General features: G+C 42.1%; 1 protein-coding gene across 7 annotated transcripts in view; it reads left to right on the top strand.

Moving 5' to 3' along the window:
* The window catches only part of LOC105202340 (zinc finger protein 608), a 244,967-nt gene that overhangs the window by 212,157 nt on the left and 12,243 nt on the right, over positions 1-20,567 (top strand). For all 7 annotated transcript variants that reach the window (XM_039458908.1, XM_011170814.3, XM_026132015.2 and 4 more), the window contains one exon: positions 8,500-8,623. In XM_039458908.1, coding sequence (XP_039314842.1) covers positions 8,500-8,623 — 124 coding nt within the window. The remainder of the gene's footprint in view (positions 1-8,499; positions 8,624-20,567) is intronic.

Raw genomic sequence — 20,567 nt, 5'->3', positions numbered from 1 at the left:
AAAATATACGTGTTTCAAATAAAAATAGCTTTTTAGGATTTTGTTTATTTGAATGTACGTTAAGTATTTTCACAGCTATAACTATTATACATGTATGTAGCTTTTCAATAGAGTTTTCAGTAGAATCTCGAATAGAACCAGGCAGATGGCAGATAGGGATCATCGCGCTATCCATTGCCACTTTACAACACTGATTTTGTTTTTTTATTTCAATAAAGAATTTTATTGAAATCATTTAAAAAAGCAGAATCCAATCGAAATTAACCAGCAGTAAAAACTTATTTAAAACTTAATAATTTCTTTTTTCTATTTAAAATAGAAAATAAAAAATAAGTTATAAGAATTTATTTAAAATAACAAATATTAAATAAATTGTTTTATTTTAAATAATGTTACTTTATATACGGCCGATTCCTACATTTAGAACAATAACATTATCCAAATTTAAATGTTTTATTAAAAGTTATGATCAAATATACTTTTATTTTTAAAAAAATGAGAAAGAAGCGCTGTTAAAAATCGGCTTGAGATATTGAACAGTGTTTACAACACATCCTGTAGGGTCCCATCCATAATACTTACATTCTTATATGCTTATATTTTTTTTCTTTTGACTTAAAATAGAATACTCGATTGAGAAAAATGTCGGAAGTATATATTTTATAGGCACATATTTCACGAGTGTAGGCGGATGAAAATGTGTCGCGTGATATCACGAAGCTGGAGAGATTGCCGGATTAAATAACGATATCTCTCTGATCGTCAGTGTCGTTTATTGTCAAATTCCCGCGCTTGTTACGATCGTAAAAGCATTAGAGACGGCACGCTCATTATTAACGCGGATGCGCGTAATACTCGTTAAATGACCCGTCCGCTTTGTCGATATACCGCACCGATTGATAGGCTATTTTTAAAGGGCGTAAAGTCGCTTTTAGATAGGTATCGTATTTATATACATCGGACAGACGTCGCCAGGCAGCCATCTCTATCGCCAATGCCGTCATCATCGCTATCGTCGTTGTTGTCGTCGTCGTCGTCGTCGTCGTCGTCGTCGTCGTCAGCGTCGTCAGCGTCGATCGATAACAGCGACGATCGTGCGTCGCTCGTAAATAAAACGTAAGGAGAATGTAAAACGCGGGGCCGATATTACGCGCTGTGTGTCGCGTTTATACGAACTCGTATTCCCCGAGTGTAATACACCGGGTATACTCACACCATCTCTCGCGAAGCCGCCCCCTCCGTCTCCGTCTCCGCCTCCGCGTTTCCCCCCTGGGCACCCCCGTGTCCCCCTGCCCTCCTGTCGGTTACTTATATCCGCCGGTCTCTTCTCTCTGCCCTTCGCCACACGGTTTCTTCCATCGACGCTGCAGGCTCGAAATGGCAGTAAACCCGGTCCTCTATAGCCGATCATAAAATAGTTACAACTCGCCCTCGCCGCCTCTCTCGCCCTCGTACACACGCGCACGGCGCGCACAGCGAGTTATACTAAAATGCACACTTACGTGCACGTAAAATATAACAGCTACCCACACAGAACGCGCACCTACGAACGTAGCCGTCCGCACTGCCGAGCCCACCACGCGCTAAAATATGCACGTGCATATGCACACAAGTGCAACCATGCGGTGTTTGAACCTGAACGCACGAGGCGAACGCACGTGCGTGCGTCTCGCTTCATCATCTCGCGCAACCGTTGGCGACGGCCGACGATCCGCGATCGTTCCCCCGACGCAAAATGCATCCTAGGTGAGAAGAGCACCACGCGCGATATTCGTCGGCCGATAGATAACGATCGCTGTCGGCCGACAAAGACGGGGAAAGCCCACGCGTCTCTAGATTACTCTCTCGTCCTCCTCCTCCTCCTCTTCCTCCTCCGCGATTTTACGATCGCGCCAAGTCCGTTACGAAACGCGACATTAACTACAGGTGAGATTTAACTCGGATCGAGATAAGTGGTATCTCTATTCGAATGCGCGAAGAATGGACGTTAATGCGCGAGCGTAATGTATAAATTGAACGAGCGCTTGTCAGCTTGTGTCTTTATTTCGCAATAAATAAATTATAATGAATCGATTAGCGCGCGAAGCGCTAGAAACGCGAAGCGCATTTTTATCAGCGGCATACGTATATTCGCGTACGGACGTTAATGCACGGGCAAATTGAACAAGCGTGTGTCGGCGTGTACCTTTATTTCGAAATAAATAAATTATAATGAATCGATTAGTGTGCTAGAAATGTGAAACGCGTTTTTATCGGCGTGTATACATAATAGGCATGTATACACGATTGCGTATAGACACATACTCGTGTAACACTTTACCGTGTACGTTATATATCTTTAGCAGTCGACGTACACTTCAGAAGTTCCAACATCAATTTTCTTGATTGCTATACTCGATACCAGACTTTTGTCTAGTATAGTAGCTGCTACACGGGCTGCATCGTGAATGATTGATCACCCTAAAGGAATTTAATGAAGAAAACTGTTATAGCGGGAAATGTACAATAATAGCCCGAGTATATCGTAGGGGAAATATTGCAGTGGCGTGTTTCTAAATGTTTCGCCGATGGATCCGAAGGGCGCCACGATGTTCCCGCGAATGATTCCCAATTTACCGCGATAGCTGCTTCATTCGATGTTTATATTCAATATTCCATTGCGATAACGCATATTCCGCTCTTTTTTCCGCCTATCCGCCAATTTTATCCAAGTGATAATGGGTAACGCTTTTTCCGCGCGCGCGATATTATTTTCGCCGTTGCAATTTATTACACTATCCGTCTACCCGTCAATTTTATTGCGATGACGGTGCCGGCGCGTGAGTAAAGCGACGATCGCGTCGGTCGATACCGTGTAACGCCGACGTGCTCGAAAGTGCGCCAGAAATTCCCTCGACTGCGCGCCGTTCGCTTTTCCTTTTCTCGAAAAATGCGCCGCGAACGAGAGTTCAATTTTAACTTCCGAAAAGGTTAGAAAGAATCGTTTGATCGCGCGCGCTGACGAGAGCTCTCAAAAATGCGCACTGCACTCGTACAGTTGGCCCTCTTCCGCCCCAATTTTTTATTCGCGCTTTTTCAACGCGAGTGTTTCGTACGGTGTTCCCGCGATCTTTACGAGTTTCGCGACAACGTCCGTTTATAGACGTTACTCACGCAAACTTTTTACGTGAGGAACAGAGTTTTTGCTGCAGTTTGCGATGTCAGAGCAAAAACGCGGAATAATTAACGACTAACCAGAAATCTTATTAAATTGAGGGACAGAGATTAAAGCGGCAATTGCTGAAATGAGCTGGCGTCGTATTCACGCCTGGAATGCGATTAAACAAAGCTATTCAAAATTCTAGTGAACAAAGCGAGGTAGCGTTTACGTGAAGGGTACACATCAGTGATTAAATGCGCTTATCCATCTTTTTAATATTTTTATAAGGACGTTTAATTTTCGAGCCGAAAACTGCGATTAGAGGGAGTTTCTTTAAACCCCTTATATCTTTATCTTGAAACTATTTATTAGATGTCAAAAGAAGTAAAAATAAAGATATATAGTTTGAACTACTAAACCTTCGCTTATTTTAGTTTGAGCAAGTTAATTTTCATTTTATACATAAAATTTCATATAATACATAGAAACGTTAAATATATAAATATATAAATTATTTTAATCTTCCTTTATACACATTTTTTTGTGTATTTATGTATTTTTATGTATTAGTGAAAGGTACATCATGGATCTTGTATCTTGGAATTAAATTTTTTTCTAATGTTGAAAAAGTAAAAAAGCAACAATTGAAATCTATAATTCAGTAAAAGCGAGTCTCATCATTATAAATTTTAAATTAAATTTAATCTTTACCTTTTTTAGCGTTGGAAAAATATACTTGAAAAAATTATTCAGAATTGTTTTTAAATGTTTAAACGCGCAAATAAAACTTGCACAATGAAAAATGTCAAAATTGGTCAAAGATACATCACCTTCCTGTACATTATTCATTGTTCTCTCTTATTTTATTGTTAACCGTCTCCGTGACATTTTTCCAAAGCAATATCGACATCTCGGTATTATTGAAGCTTCGTAAGCGGTTTTTTCTTCATGCTCTGATATCCGTCGAGTAACGATGCGACGTCGTTTTTCTTTATTGTCATGACAGGCTGCGCAAGCTCGTTGGCGAATACGCTTCGATGTATTTCCTTCCTCTCGCAAGCTGTCGCATCTCGCGTTTCACGGCTGTCCTTCCACATCGCCGACTCGTCGTCGTCGTCGTCGTCATCGTTGTCGTCGCCGTCGCCGTCGCCGTAACATGGCAAAATAGTTTCGCGCCAGAACAATGCCACGATTACGTCGGTCCGTGTGCATTGTACATTATGAGAGGTAACGCGCGCGCGCGCGCGCGCCCGCCGTGCTTCTGTAATTATGGAAACCAAGCATAAACTCCGCGATTTGCATTTCAAACTACCATTGTAATCTCGGGGCCCGACAGGCGGCCATGTGTTCATTCCTCGGTTGCTTTTACCTATACACCTACCCATCTCTCGCCCTTACTCTTTCGCCGTACAATACTCCGAAATTGCCTCTCTTACTTTCTTACCGTGGATCCCCCCCGACCAATTTGAAGTCGTTGGTTCTTTCTTAACGAAAATACGAAGGCACGAATAGCTTTAGCGTGCAGTTCAGCAGCGGTTCCGAAATCCAATGATTTTTAGAAAATTATTTCAATTTCAAAAGGATAACGAAATATTTTATTATTCCTGATTTTAGTTCAAATCTCGCGAAGGTGTTTGGCATTAAAAAATCATAAATCGACTCTAGCCTGCCGCATTACGAATTCATTAAAAAAAAGAAAAAAAAAGATGAAGAGAGATGCAACGAAAGTCACGAATATATTCTGCGTACGCCATGCGGATCCATTCGCGTACGCTGTCACTCTTCTTCCCGATTATCCACGTTAATGCGTTTCAACGCATTCGGCCAACCCGCCTGTAAACGCGTTTCCGGCGCAAATTTTATTCCACAGCGAAACGCCGCCGAAGCGATAACGCCGATAAATTCGTATGGATTAATATACAGCACGTGTAGTGAATGCCATCTAAAGACCGATTCACGCACGGAATCTCTGGATCGATATAACCTTCGATGATGCGCGGCACCGAATAAAACGATCGAAAATAAAATAAGCAATTTCGTTGGTTTTAGCCGATGGCGATGGTTCAAGTAATCGAGTCCTATCCTACTCTCGTTTTTATGCCTCCGAGAAATTTTTTCTTTTTTTTCTTTTTTTTCCTTTTTTTTATTGGGAGATGCTCCCGGGGATAAAACGTAGCTATCGCGCGGACATATGGCTTTGTGTGCCGTTTGAAAAGCCGTTCCGCGAAAGCAGATATTAATATCGAACGGCAGATATATCGGCGACATTTAAATCCCGCAGGGTGAATAAATGAAAAATCCGCGGCAGCGCCGCGACGCGGCGCGACGCCCGCTCGCCCGGTATTCCGAAAACACGCGAAAAAGTTTTGCGCCCGCATTACCCAAAATTGCGTCGCTAATTAGCACGTTAATTATGCGCGGCATCACTAATTGCTCTCAAAGCCCCGGCCGCCGCTGCCGCCACGCCGGCGATTTTGTTTTCCGAAATGGAAATTTGTTTGCATCGAGCCGCGAAAATTACCGCAACCGGTGAGGCGCATTCATTCGGCAGACATCTCGCTAATTGCTTTTAAACCCGCAACAAACCGACACACGGCTGCGTTTCCATATTATGCCATATTTATGTGTTTAAATGCGTGCTATACGTATGAAAGTGTATATATATGTATCACGTATAATAATAGAATAACAGCGGTATAAATAAAACAGCGGTACACTCGTCGATATTAATAGCAACGATGAAACGATAAAAATAGTACAATGGAAAAATGTTATACCCGAACGAATCCACAATAACAAGACATATTTGCCTTACATTGTATCGATATGCTTGAAAAATAGTACGAGAAATGTCATATCTGAATCTGTTCCGCTGCATCGCGGCAACAAAGACATGTATCTGTTTCCTACTTGCTTTTCAGTGCTGCGTAAAAATAGGGCGGAAACCTTTTTTTAATGCTGACAAAAGTATTTACAATAAAACGATTGTGCGGGTCATGTTGGGTGGGCGGAGGAAATTTTATCACGTGGTCGAGATCCTATAAAATACCCGGTCGTCCGTTCCGCGAGTGTAAATCAGAATCGATCGATAGAGAGAGAGAGAGAGAGAGAGAGAGAGAGAGCGGGAAATTGACGTGTTTCGTCAATTTTCAGCAACGCGCGGCACGCTGTAGGTGGTACGGACGCAACTTTATGCGAAAATCAACCCTCGTCGCTCTCGCCGGGTCGCATTTCTATTTGCCAGCCCCGATGTAAACCGATGTGCCGATGGCGGAACCGCGTTTCCGTCTGTCCGCTCGACGAAATATCGGCCAGCTATTTCCATAAACAGCGAGCGGACGGCGGACACCGCGCGATACTGCGCGACTAACGTTAATTGGGCCTCTTCCAATTGCTTTTATATCCTCGGCTGCGTTTTCGTCGCGCCTCGAGGCCACTCGGCCGCCCACCTCGTCGCGCCGCCGACCCGGGGTGCATTTTCCGCGCGCGCGTATCCGGCGACCGGGCATTACATCGATTTCCGAAATGAACGTGAAGCGATACTCTCTCGTCGCCGCGCACGGCGGTGCGGGCGGGCGGTATTTCGCAACGGTCGGACCGACCTGATATTTTTGAAAAGCCCGAGATACCGTACGATGACTCGTTAACACCTCGTCGAAATCACCGCGCGATGTCATGTTCGCGAAACGGTCGTCGTGCACTGTTTGTGTATTACAACCAGCCGGAGTGCACAGCGTAAATGTATCGGACCGAAAAATGTATATTTTTGCGATGCGCGAGATACTACACGCGCGTCGGATTATATTCCACGTTGCACAACTGCGAAGAGTGAATGAGTTGAAATTAAGGGGACACACTGCAGTGACGGGTCGAAAAATAAAGTTGACTTGGGCGTGCAATTGTGCATTAGTAACCTACATTGAGCATGTAATGTAATATGAAAAAAAATTTACATTTTTATACAATATATTTGTAAAAAATGAGTTAAAAATATGTATCACGAAAATAGAAAACGTTAAAAGAAGCCTGCTTTAAAAATCCATACTTCACGGCTGACATATGATATCTCCATTTCTAGATATCGGAAACAAATGATGTTGGTGTTTAGTCCTATTTTTAGTAGTTTCTCCATCATTAATAGTTCTATTTTTCTATTTTTTTTAAAGAATAATTGTTAACAAAATAGCGGCCATCCAAAATTGACAGTTACGATTTTAAGGAAAACTTTTGTTCGTTTTTACGCGATAAAATAAAAGAAAAATTTTTTAATTTTAAAATTTTGAAAAGAGCTACAATCGAACGGTAAACAATACATTTTTTAATGTACTGTTGAAAATTGAAAGCGATTGGTTCAGCAATCGGTTTTTGAGAAATTGTGTTAACTAGGTAAAAAAAAACACGTAATTTTAAGCGCATTTAAAGTTTTAAGCTTAAATATCTTTTTGATGAAAAGTAATTTTGTTATGTACTCTTAGACTGCTATTCCAGGACCATGTAACGAGTCTTCAGAGAGGACAGTTTTCTCTCCACTAATTCTGTAACTCCAATTATTCGTCTTTGATGAATTTGTGCGTTTCGGCGCTCTCGTAAAATATTCAACTTATTTTTGCTCAAAAAATAAACTTAAAATTTTAGAGACTTATCCTTCAAAAGTCTCAAGGCTCTTTCAAATAAAATATAAAATCGATTGTTTTACCCATCACTGTAGTGTTCTCTCTTAAATGTATGAGATACACGCGGCGGAGCGAATTGCGAGGATGTTCAAGCGCTCTCTCTCGAAACAGACGTTTATTAAACATTAATTCCATGCATTCGCCGCGAAATCCGCTCAAGGATCTAACGGATCGTTAGTTAGCATCCTCATCGCTCAGTCATGCTATCGCGCTCTTGAGCCATTCTCGTGTGGACTTAGGAGACCGTGTCGTAGTTAGAATGCGAGTCCCCGGGCGTTACGGGAACCGGCTTCGTAGTTAGAATGACAAGTCCCTGGACACGGGAGACTATCTCAATCTAATTACGAACAATATACATTGTCTCCTGCGCTCGTATCGGTTGATGCGACGTAGCAGCAATCTTCGATACCGATAACATTTTAGAACAAACGCCCGTCGTCATTGCGAAGAAAATTAGCTCAATTGCGCGAGCGAGAAGCGCCGTTAAAATAGTTATGAAATAGTTATAAAATTTATTATTTATTTTAAAGTTTATTAACGTTAAAATAACGTTAATATAATCTTCGTTAACAAATTATTTCGCCCTGCTTTGTTTCACGCCGGAAATTGATACGATATATTTAGCGAGCCTGCACGTCGCACGTGTGACACATCGTGGCTCATCGTTCGTCGAACTTTGTGTTGCAGGACATGTCCGACGTGTGCGTTGGGACCAGCGTGGGGACCATCACGGAGCCGGAGTGTTTGGGGCCTTGCGAGCCCGGCACCTCCGTCACCCTCGAGGGCATCGTTTGGCACGAGACCGAAGGAGGTAAGAACCTCGTTACAGCTTAATTCGCCCATTTGCCTTCGCGGACTCCGCCACCTTGGACCTCCGACCTTCTCGTTATTCCCTTAGCTCCCTCTTAGTTACAGAGGCATTAGTAGTGAGATTAATCCTAGAATGAAGCATTGATTTTTAATATTCTCTTAATTGCCAATTATAATCGGTCGATGAAACGAGATTCTTTCTCCTCGTTGGAAAAACGTATTTCTACACAAATTGGTTTCATATTAATTTCCACGGGATATTGTTGCTCTTCTTTTAATGCATTTAGTTGTCGCATCGTAGCTAATGGATCCTTAATTAAAGATAAATGAAATAATATTAATTTTAAATGATAATTTTAAATGTAATTTCGAATAATATGTTTTTCATGCAAGAGTCAGTCGCATATAGAAAATTCAATTACAATTAATTCTATTTAATACCTGAAAAGAGTATAACAGAGATGATATTTCCATTTCGTTTAAATTATTTAACGATATTCTTTAATAAATTATCCACCGATCTCTCTACTTTATTTTGTTCACTCTGAAAACGAGATCATTTTTTCCTTGTTGGAAAAACGTTTTTTTTTTTTACACAAACTGCCACACACACATACACACACACACACACACACACACACACACACACACACACACGCACACACACCTACTTAATTAATGCCCTTTATCTAATATTTCTTTTAACAATACTATGGGAGCAGCATCACACACAACAAGGATCCTCTTGGAAACTCTTCCGATGCTAAATTAAGGACCTATCGATTTTTAATCGGTTCATTAAGAATACGAAGGATTTAACTGTCAACGCTAACGGACGTGGGTCAAATCACGAACGACGAATTTGCATTTAAGCCATTAATGATTCATGCACATTCTCAGTTACTCGCTTGTCAAATTTGTTTCCATCAAATTTACCCTATTATTACCCGCGGGCTCTCCTCGAATAAAGTCGTACACGGTACTTATTGATTTATCGAATTTCTGCAATTCGCCGAATAACAGTAATAACACTAATGATACCGCGCACAGAGTCTGCGTTATTATTATGGAAATCGACGTTGTAAGGGAATATACACGAGCGCATCTTTCCTGTCGTGTTCGACGTAAAATCACCGCGTCCACCATCCACTTGTTTTCCCGGGATATTAAACAATATCGAGCATCGTTAGAGTTTGCTACGCAAAATGATGTTCGCCGTTAGCGGCGCGTTTATACGAGGAGGAAACAAGAGCTCGCATCGCGTTTTTTTCCCTCCGCGATATAATGACGAACAATAATTGCGAGAAAGTATCACGGATGCCACTTTTTCGCGATGGTGCAGAAAAAAACATTTATTTCATCCTGTGCAACTCTTGACTGAATAATAAACGAACGACACAGTAATTTACGTGACATTTAGAAATCCACACGATGTAAGTTTTTCTGCATTAGCACTTTTGTTATTTCCAGTATCTTGTCAGTGGTATATAATTTCTGATGAGCATAATTGAATGTAATGTCGCGAGCGTCGGACATCGCTCGGGATATTTTTCGATATCTTTAATATTCGTCGGACGTCGACTTGCGAATATTCGCATGACAAACGTCACAGACGAGAAATGGAAGGCTAAATGACGAATATAATAACGGTGAATAATGTATCTCTCGATGAGTTTGAGACGAATCGACGTTATCGTGAAAATTTAAATGAAAGGCTATGAATTGCTAGCAGAACGGTCTTTTCGCGGATTGGTTAAAACGTACAAATAGTTGGGATTAAAAGTAAAATGAATTTTCTCATTTGTGGATTAGTTTTGTTGCTGGGTTTTATCGAAATTTGATCTGCAAGTTACGAATTGCGCGTGATGAGGTTTCTAATCATGAATTATCCAAAGTTAACAAATAATGACTGACGGAATCGACAAATGACCATTGTTATAATGCAATCCGTCTCGCATAGTCGCGTGGATAAATGATAACCACCGTTCGTTGTGGTTATCGATGGAATAAAAGTCGTATCGTCTCGTGTCGACTGAAAATAACTAGCACCGATGATCAATCAATCGTTTGCCTCGGGTAAACATTCGGAGAGCACCGATGTAATAGGAATAGCACTCGATCGATCTTGTTGCTGCTCGAACGATTCGGGGTTATAAATATCCGCCCGATATTCCGCCGGCCGGAAAAGTCGGGTAAATAAAAGCGTGTTGCAATCCCGACATCATTATTTTATTTGCCGGGATAGATCGGTCGCGATCGTAAATTTAATATATATGTATGTACAAAACTACGACACTTGGTATTTTATTCGTATATACCAATTTATATGTTCGTTCTTGAGAGAAATATTCCAAATATTTATCTTCGTTTGGGTTCGTTTGCCAAGTTTTTATTATAAAATGGCGATCTCACGGGAAAGAGTTAATACTTTTCGCGCGATTGTCCGGACTAATTTGCCGCAACGTTACTCCGAAATATTGCACTGTCACGCCGGTGTATTTTCGCGAGTAATGAGTGTGATTAGAACAAACGCGGATAAACTACGTAATTGGATCGCCTGCAAGCTTATTAAGACCATTTCGACAGTTAAAGTAGCGGTAACTCGATAACGATCGCGTTTGCGAAGTAATGCAGATTAATTTATCCGGGTTTAAGCTTTCATGCTTGTTAGCATACGTTCCGTAAGCTCAACATTCGCCGTTGTTTTATGGCTCGTACACGTCGCTAAGCCGAATCCGCTAATTCTCCAACAGCGAAACGCAGTTGGCCGTTGCGTGCGGAATAATGTAATAAGGCGGAGTGTTGATAAAGGAAATATTTAAATATTTAAAAATGTCTGTGTGTACGTGCATGTGCGAAAAGCCCTAATGGACGTATTTCTGCGTGTCACTTATTTCATGCCTTAATGAAAAAGTACGGAACGCCTTTAATAAATTATGCAGCTCGCGCTAGATAGCGTCGATATATCAGGAAGCATGATGGTGTAAGGTATTTCAGTACCTTGAAAATCAATACCGGAGAAATTTATTTAGGAAAATTTTACACTGAAGTGTGTAACAAATATTGAAATTTTATTTTGTTTCACGACTAATGAGATATTTAAAAATTTCGATTGGTAAATATCAACTAATTTGATTCGCTTCAATTTATTAAAAATGTAATGCTCTCAACGAAAATTATCTTTCCAATTTTCACACGTTAAAATTTGCAATGTGTACGCCAAAGATTTACGCTTAACAGCGTACGTATTTCGATCGAGACCTCTTTTTTTTTTTTTTTTTTTTCCTTTGACTGCCAGCCTGAAAGTTTATTAATGCTTTTTCCTTCTTATCACTCCCTGTATAATAATGAGCCTCGATATAATAATGTGATATAATAATACGCTGCGACTCGACTCGCACGCGAGATAAAACTGATGAACGTGGAATGAAATTAAAACAAAAGTGCCGGGAGACTCTTCAGCGGAATAATTAATTCCGCCGCGGGCGAGCATAATTAATACCAATTTCGCTAATAGATCATGCCCCCTGGGGCAAGCCTCCTGAGCTCCATTCGTCGCATGCCTCAATGACGATTTCTTCGTAATACGATTAAAGCGATCTGCGAAAATTATGAAGAAAGCCGCACGCTACGCGAGTACACGCGAACACTTTACCTCCGTTCTTTTTCACATTCGTGACAAAACGTGACGGCTGCGCATAATACGTGTTCATGAATACAAATAAATTCCATACGCTCTATCGAGTTACTCGACATACGTAGGGTGCCCCGAAAATGATCGCTCAACTTCTACGTAGCAAAATACTTTTGAAGCCGCTACGTACAAAGTTTCTCTCTCTCTCTCTCTCTCTCTCTCTGTAACGTCAAAAAGTTACATGAAACAATGTGCAAAATGTGACACACGTACACGCACAAGAGCGTAAGAGTATAATTATGTTCACGGAATGAAATCGATAAAGGTAACGTTTCGCATGCGATACGCAAGATCCTGCCCCAACCGTTCCAGACAGGCCTGCAATTAGTTTTACCCGAATCCTCGAATTCTCGAACCACACTCGAGCGTGCAGCGCGCGGGCACACGCAACCGCATACGCCTGTGCATGCCGTGCGGTGAGCACCGCGTGCACACAAAAGCGCGTGTTTCGCGCACACAAACGGGCGTTACATACGCGCGCACATGCATAAGAGCACACCCGGCCGATACAACACGGGTAAGGTAGCTTGTCAGACAGGTATTATATGTAATGCCGCGGTCGTGGTTGTCGTCGGGTTAAACTACATCGTGACTCTCTCCCCGGCTGCTCTTCCCTCTTCCACTCTTTGTCCTCCCTCCTCTCTGACTCTCTCTCTCTCTCTCTCTCTCTCTCTCTCTCTCTTCTTTTCCATCTCTTTCCCGCCGTCCTTTTCTCGTATGTTCTGCTTCGTGTTTTTCCCCTCTTCCTTCTTCGACGGCACCAGCCAGAGGTCCACTTTATGATCGTTCCCTCGAAGGCGGACGAATCGAGTAGCTGTTTTTCACCGCTGGAACCCCTCGCGAAGTAAGGATAAATGAACGGCCATTATGTGAAAGGAGCCAAACGCTTCCACGTCAAAACTGAGAAATGGACTTCCAAAGTTTTCTAAAGGGAAAAATGTACTCCCACCGCCGCCGTGACGGTAATTCGTAGGATTCTAACGTAAAGTTTAATCTACTTAATAAACGACTGCCTCGAAATGTAAGTGCCTCGAGCACGAAGTAGATAAAAAAAAAAAAAACTGACGTTTGGTACCTCGCACGTAAAAACTTCATCAAAAGCGCGCGCGTGCATGTTTCGAACAGTAATTTTTTGCACCTTTAAATTTACGTAAGGGGAAACACAAGGACGTACGGGTTCACATCACGGTAAAGTTACTTCTAATTAGAAATTAATTCTAGCTGTGATTACATCGAATGTAATTACACGAGAGGAAACATCCGTGGAACATGCAACGCATTAAACAGTATTAACGTAAGTTACATTTTCCGGAGCGTTATTCCGTTCGAGTTGTTAAACGCGTCATTAGAATCTCGGAAGCATCTGTGAGATCGCGTTCTCCATTCCCTGCTTTGTTCCCTGCCATCGAAAGATCGAAAGAACAAACGACGCGGCGAGGCTAGACGCGAAAGGGAGTTCCTAAATAGCCGTCTATAATGGCAGATTAGGAAGTCCATAAATTCGTCGAATTCCCAATTGAATGGCCGACCAATCTGTCCGAGCCCCGCCATCCATCCAAGTTTTATTACTTTCGTCGTTCGCTGCTGATATCCTGCTGCTACATGCTCTGTCTCTTTCTCTCCTTTTATCTCTCGTTCACCTCTCTCTCTCTCTCTCTCTCTCTCTCCGCTCTCCGCTCTCCGCTCTCCTCCTCTCGCATCCCCATAACTCTTCCATCGCCCTTCACCCCTTTTTCCCTTTTTCCTTTTCTCTCTTTTTCTCGTTCCGCTCGGTTCGCCCCATCTTCTTCCACCTCTTTTCATCTCCTTGTTATTCCTCTTCTCTTTACTCTTTGGTCGGTTCCATCTTCGACTCCCGGCGAGACACGAGAAAAAGATGAGAGAGAAAGAGAGAGGGCTCTACCAGCGTGTTATGTCGGCGAGAGAAATAAAACAGCGACGGAATCTCGAGCACGTCTGTTCTGGTTTCGCGGCTGCTGCCTCTTCGCGCCGCTTTACTTTATAGCAAATTTATTCGCCTCTGCCTTCCACTTCCGTTCCTCTGAGACTTCTCGCCTCCATTGCGATCGTGATTACGTTTAGAAATGTAATAGTCGCGTAACGAGGAAATCTCAATAACGTACGAAAGGCTTCCGGAAATCTAGAACGCTTTAAAGCGTTTTATTTTATAGAAGCGATTTTTTACAATTGAAGAAACGGGATTTTCGTCCTCTTAAATACCTTCTCTCTTGAAACTTGATTCGCCCCGGAAGCTCTTTATCACCAATCTTTAATTAAAGGTCGAGTAATAATTCTCTGACATTTTCGTCGAGGAAGAATCGATCTCAAATTGATCAATGCGTCTGCAGCGGCGTTCTCGGCGGTTGGATTCGCGGCAGTCGCACGATTCCGCGCGATATGTCAAATTGAAATGCAAATTGAATTTGTCGATTCGTATCCTTTCTTTGTAAGACCCATATCTCGTGCTCGCATTATCGCGCTTAACGAGACGGCACGTCGTCGATCCGCTCGCTCATAATAGGCACGTTAAGATCCCCCCTGAGAAATTTTCCCGGGAAGCGAGCGATTAAGAAGGCGGGCGATTTCTTTCGCGTGTGTACGCGAGCCACGCGCGCTCGGCAATTACGTAAGGCATTCGACACGCGTGGATAAGCAAACGAAGTCAAACGAGTTATATTTGCAGGCCGCGTGCGCGCGCGCGGGGACAACAACGACGACGACTCGCGCCGCACCGCGTCGCCCGCCCTCCTCGATCGGCCCCGATTTACATCTCCCGCTTTATAAACGCGCCGCATTAATAATTCCGCGAAGCTAACAGGTTAATCTCCGGCAATAAATGTCATACGCGCGAATGTGTAATTATGCGTACGTGCGCGTGTAACTAATGACCGGTGATCGGCCGACAGAAGTACTAAACCGCCGATAACTCGTACAGCAATAATACGCGTTTTCATTGCGCTTGATGATCACAATGTGGATACGAGAAATCCTCTTTCAAACCGAGAAAAAATAATGTTAATTTTATAAAATTAATTTTTATATTTTTTACATTTTTTAAATATTTTGCTACTTACATTTTTATTTTAATATTAAGGATGTATTACCTCTATTTTCAAAATGATAAAAAAAATTATCGATTATTTTATATTGCTTAAGAAAGTGATAAGAAAAGTTTAGCAACAATTTTCTACCTGAATCAACAATTATTTTAATAAATAGTATTTTCATCTATGCTCAAAATGGAAACCCAAACTTATTAAGTCCAAAATCGAGATATAAGACTTTGTAAAGATGTCTCACTACACACATTTTTACAAGAGACGTCTTATATCTCAATTTTGTACTATGTATTGTACTGTCATCTAGGAATATATGGGAAAAATATTGAAGATATGATGAAAAAATTTTCATTTCTTTTTTCATTCACTTTTTTTTTTAAGTTCTTTAAGTACTCAAGATTCATACTAAGTTTCATTATAAGAGTTCTGTAAATATAATAAATAAAGTTTATTGAAATTTGAAGTTATATCTTCTTATGTATTGTTTTTAATATCTTTGATTCAATTATTGTTTAAAAAATCTTTACTGCACTCATATTTTATTTTCTTTAAATTAGATTTATGGCATATTCATGTTCAAAATTTTCCCTTTAGAGTATTATAAAAATGAGAAATGATAGCAAATAAAGGAAATAAACTATAAAATTGTTGTGTAAAATATAAATATTGACGTTATTGAATAGTTTTATATGTACGTTTATATTAATATTTATTTTTATATAAAATAAATATTGACACATTCCTAATTTCAATCGCTTTGTAGAGACTATACGGATAATACAGCCTTGACTTTTTAATCTTTAAATTGTTTTATTTTTCCGAGCGTTACAACTATTTAAGAAGAAACGATAAGAATGAAAAAGTTTGCTTTACTTCTATAATATATACAAGATTATAATTTTCGTGGTTTAATTCTGGAATTGTTTATTCGGCTTCCGTACTTCGACGTTAAATAAAGGAGAAAAGAAATGATTCTGTTGAAGGATTTATATCCATGTTTAAGGATCTGATTCATGTGATATCTCATGAGTACGTTCCGGACATGTTGTACAGAAAAGCATTACGCGAGATTGTGAGAGGGCTACACGAACGAGCCACTAATACAATTACAGGTATCACCGTGAGCGAGGTGTGTATCGTAAAGGCGTCTATCTCCCATCGGACCTGGTTTTGTCGATGTCAGGGTAGTTTAGTTGGATCACAGAGACGTTGATGAAAGGATGCTTGTCGGTGACGCGACGGGGCGGGCACGGAGGTGGAGATGGGAAAGGAAGGACGAGAGAAGAGAGAAGCGAAGGGCGGAGGGAGAGAGAAAGAGAGAAGTCTCTCTCCCGAGGAGGGAAGCTAGAGAGTTATACAGCTTGTTATCGATCTTCGGAACATCTCTCGCTTCACCTCGGCGGAATTCTGCTCTTGCTCCTTCTTAGGTCTTCTCCTCCACCTCCTTTTACAATCTGCCCTTCCTATCTCGTCTACTGGGTGTCGCTCCTTTCCGGAGGGAAGCTGCAGGCTCTTTAACGCATTTGGAATATTTGCTCGTTTCTAAAAATTGGACGCTAGATGTTATCGTTCCTGAATTTTTTATTTGTATTTTTTATTTGTATTAGAATATATTTTCTATTTACAGATTCATTTAATGTATCAACACTTTTTTCACGTGTCAAGTAAATTTCCGTTAAAGAAAAAAATCGATGCCAAATTGTTACAAAATGAAGTTGATATGTGTATCGTGTGTATTATTCCGTGTTTATTGGATTATATGGTGCAATACGTATTGACATTTATATTGCAAATTGTATTGGTGAATTTTATACAAATTGAATGTATCGAAAAATGCATCACGGAAAAAAAAGAAGAAAGGACGCGACTTCTGGGTCGCATATCTTCTTCCAATTTCTTCCATCTTGAGAATCTTGAATACATCTCGTTTCTGGGAGACCTCCGCCGTCGCGACTGCGAGCTCCCTGAAGCCGAAAGAAAATCCACTTATTTCCAGACTGATCTCGGTCGATGTTGTCTCCGGGCGCCACAGGCGACCGCCATTCGGCGAGGACAAATAACACTGCCCTGTGATTTCACGTTTCGCATGGCAGCTGCAGCGCTTCGTTCCGCTTCACTCTGCCTTTGCGGACTTTATCGAGCGAGCGATATCGTCGGTGTATCGTCCGACCGCATTGCAACTATTAATTCTTCCCCCTCGCACGCATGTACAACCAGATATATTTCCAGTGTCATTTTTAAATTATTTAAAATTAAATTCACAGAAAATTTGTTCCGTATTATTTGAAAATGTTTAATATTAAATTTAAATTTTGTTTTACGAGTTAAAATGCTTGTCTGACTAAAAAAAAAAATTTATTGCGTTCGTAATTCGACGATAATATGGCGTATAAATGCTGCGAATAATATATCGAAGAATCGCTGATACTTTCGCCTGGTCGTCGAGTTTTCTCCGCTGAAATTCTAATCCGTCAAAATTGGATTAGACGCGAATGTGCATGCTCTCTCTCTCTCTCTCTCTCTCTCTCTCTCTCTCTCTCTCTCTGTCTCTCTCAGTTTAATGCTTTCTTCGATAAACGAGACACCTGCTTCGCTCGAGTCTCGGAAGAGACTTCCGTGACGAGTTTTCGACGGTACGGAGGAGAAATCCGTTTCGTGCCGAAAGCAAACTCTCGTTTTAAAGCAATGACTGCGATTGCCGTCGCTCGGAGGGCGGCTAACATCGGACGTGATTTCACGTGACAGCTGTTATGATGACGCGGAGCCATGAGAGCTCTCCCCGGTTACGAGGTATCGCCCGAGAAGAGAGATTAACTCGTCGTTTTACGGCTGCGAAGGCTTTTCTTCCTCGTCCTCGTGCGGTTCCCCAGGTTTCCTTCGACCGCGACCGCAAATCTCCCGCTTCGGAAAAGAGCACCTTTATCGTTCGCCAGCTTTGCCAGGAAGAGGAAACCCGGAGTCGGCGACGGCGACGCGACGGACGGCCGCCGCAAGTTAGCGACGGGCAAATAATGCCTGGATGTGACTTCGCGAGAGCAGCTGCCGCGACCGCAATCTCTTCAGGGCGAACCGCGCGATTATTCGTTTACCGTGTCGCGGGAAATTCTATTAACTCTAGGAGAAGCCGACCGTAAAGCCGAATGTGAAACTTGATGATGAACACGTTTAATAGCTATTATCATGTAACAGAGCGTCATGAGAATACGTCGTGAGTATTCTCACGAGTTGTCACGAACGGCATCGGTTGATTTGGATTCGTACCACGGTATCATCTTCTCTAATGCCTTCTCTAATTGCCTTTCGCCGCAACAGTTTTGTTCCGGAGTTTGTTCAAGGTAAAATGTATACCCATACGGCACATCATTGCAAAAACGTTGCAACATTGCACCAATATTTTACTGTTGATTAATGTTTTTGCAATGCTGTGTCGACGTGAGATCAAGTGTTTCTTTAAACCATTAGAGGGTAATTTGCCGCGTATTCGACCGCCATTAGGTTCCACGTGGAAAAAGAAAAATAGAAGAAAATAGCACTAGAGAGTGGAGGGTGGGGATCGTGGCTCGGAAATGGATGAAAAGGCGCATGACGGGGGTGAGATGTGCGGATTTATGCCCCGGTGCTCGCCCATACGTTTATCTTCCGCGGCAAATGGGAATGACGTCGATGCGCGAGGGGGACGACTCAATCAACCAAAATGCCCCGAGGTTTCTGCCTCGCGCGACGAGAAGGAAGGGGGAAGAGAGAAACAGAGCGAAATGAGGGGGCACGACGCGGCGGGGTGGAGAAAGAAACAACGAGAAACATCTCGTCTCGCTCTCGAGACGGGGGAGAAAAAGAGCGAGACGTGTGCCTGACAGATGGAGGAGAAACACGGTGTCATGTGGCTTTTAGGAACTTCGGTCGCCTTGAAACTTCCGTCGTTTTTATTGTTCTCTTTATGCGCGCCTCCATTTTTTTTTCTCCCGGCCGTTCCTCGACTCTCCTTTATTTTCGGTTCCCGATTCACGATACGAGTCCGCGAAGGGAACCCAGATGCAGATGCAAACGACCAGAGACCTCGTTTCGCCGATCTTCCACGGACGTTTTCATTTCGGACGGAGGTCCGTCTATTTTTAAACGATACCCCAGAGAGAGGATCGTCTACCGAAGAAAGAACTAATCCGCGCAATGAAAATAAAGAATCCCTTCTTGTCGTATAGATTCAGCTAGCTTCATCTCCGGGACTGGTATTTAAACATTTAAAATATTTTTTTTTCTCGAATTTAACGGTCTCGTCGTTTCAAAGGAGGAGCGACTTCTCTTATATTTCTTTCTTTTTGAGCCTTCACAATTAATACTTTCGCGATACGAAGAAGCGGATGTTCCGAAAAATAACGTTGATGTAAAACTATTCCTTTCGCTCGCTGGTAGATGACGTCGTCCGCGTCCGTTTCCCCGAAGCTTTGACATTTGAATCTGGTGCGGCGGCGCCCCGTCGCGCCGATTCGATTTACGCCGATTCGACTCTCCCTATTACGCGGACGCGAAAGTAATTTAGCCGCGCACTTTGTGTGGAACACGGGAGTTCCGCGGCCGGGAACACCTGCAGCATCATCGTCGCGATCACCTGCGAAATACCGCCGCGTTTTCTTGCACGTGCATGGGCGAGATATTTTCAATTAGCGGCGCTGATCGCGCAAGAACGAAAGCGCGCCGTGAGGCGGCGAGGAGGGAGACAGACGCGAGTTAGCTCGTCACAGGTTGCCACGAAACTTATTACGCGATGAAACTGCTCGAGGGGCCCCCGGGGGTTAAAACTGCCGTATTTTAGGACCGGTTTTTCCTTCGTCCGTAGCTTCGCGCGTTGTTCCATCAGCGAAGCGATATATAGCCGTATTTCTTCGTCCAACGCGCGAGATTCTCGTCGCCTCTTCTTTCTTACTCATCTATTTCTCTCGCTCGACACTCGACATCGAATCGCTTTGAACATGAAGTTGCGACAAACACAAGTTTTATTTTTATCAGAAATTACTGATAAATAACAAGAATGTAGATTCGTTATTTCTATGTTAATACATGGAAAGAACAATTTTTCTGGAGTGTCTAAAAATTTAGCTGACTACAGATCTGAAAGTAATTGAAATTGAAAGTGATTATTACAATAATTGTGAAGGATATTTAAGCATGATGATCAATGTTACAAAAAGTTTTAA

This window comes from Solenopsis invicta, chromosome 16 (assembly GCF_016802725.1).
Source record: "Solenopsis invicta isolate M01_SB chromosome 16, UNIL_Sinv_3.0, whole genome shotgun sequence".
Taxonomy (NCBI): domain Eukaryota; kingdom Metazoa; phylum Arthropoda; class Insecta; order Hymenoptera; family Formicidae; genus Solenopsis; species Solenopsis invicta.
This window is presented reverse-complemented; position numbering and strand designations above follow the sequence as displayed.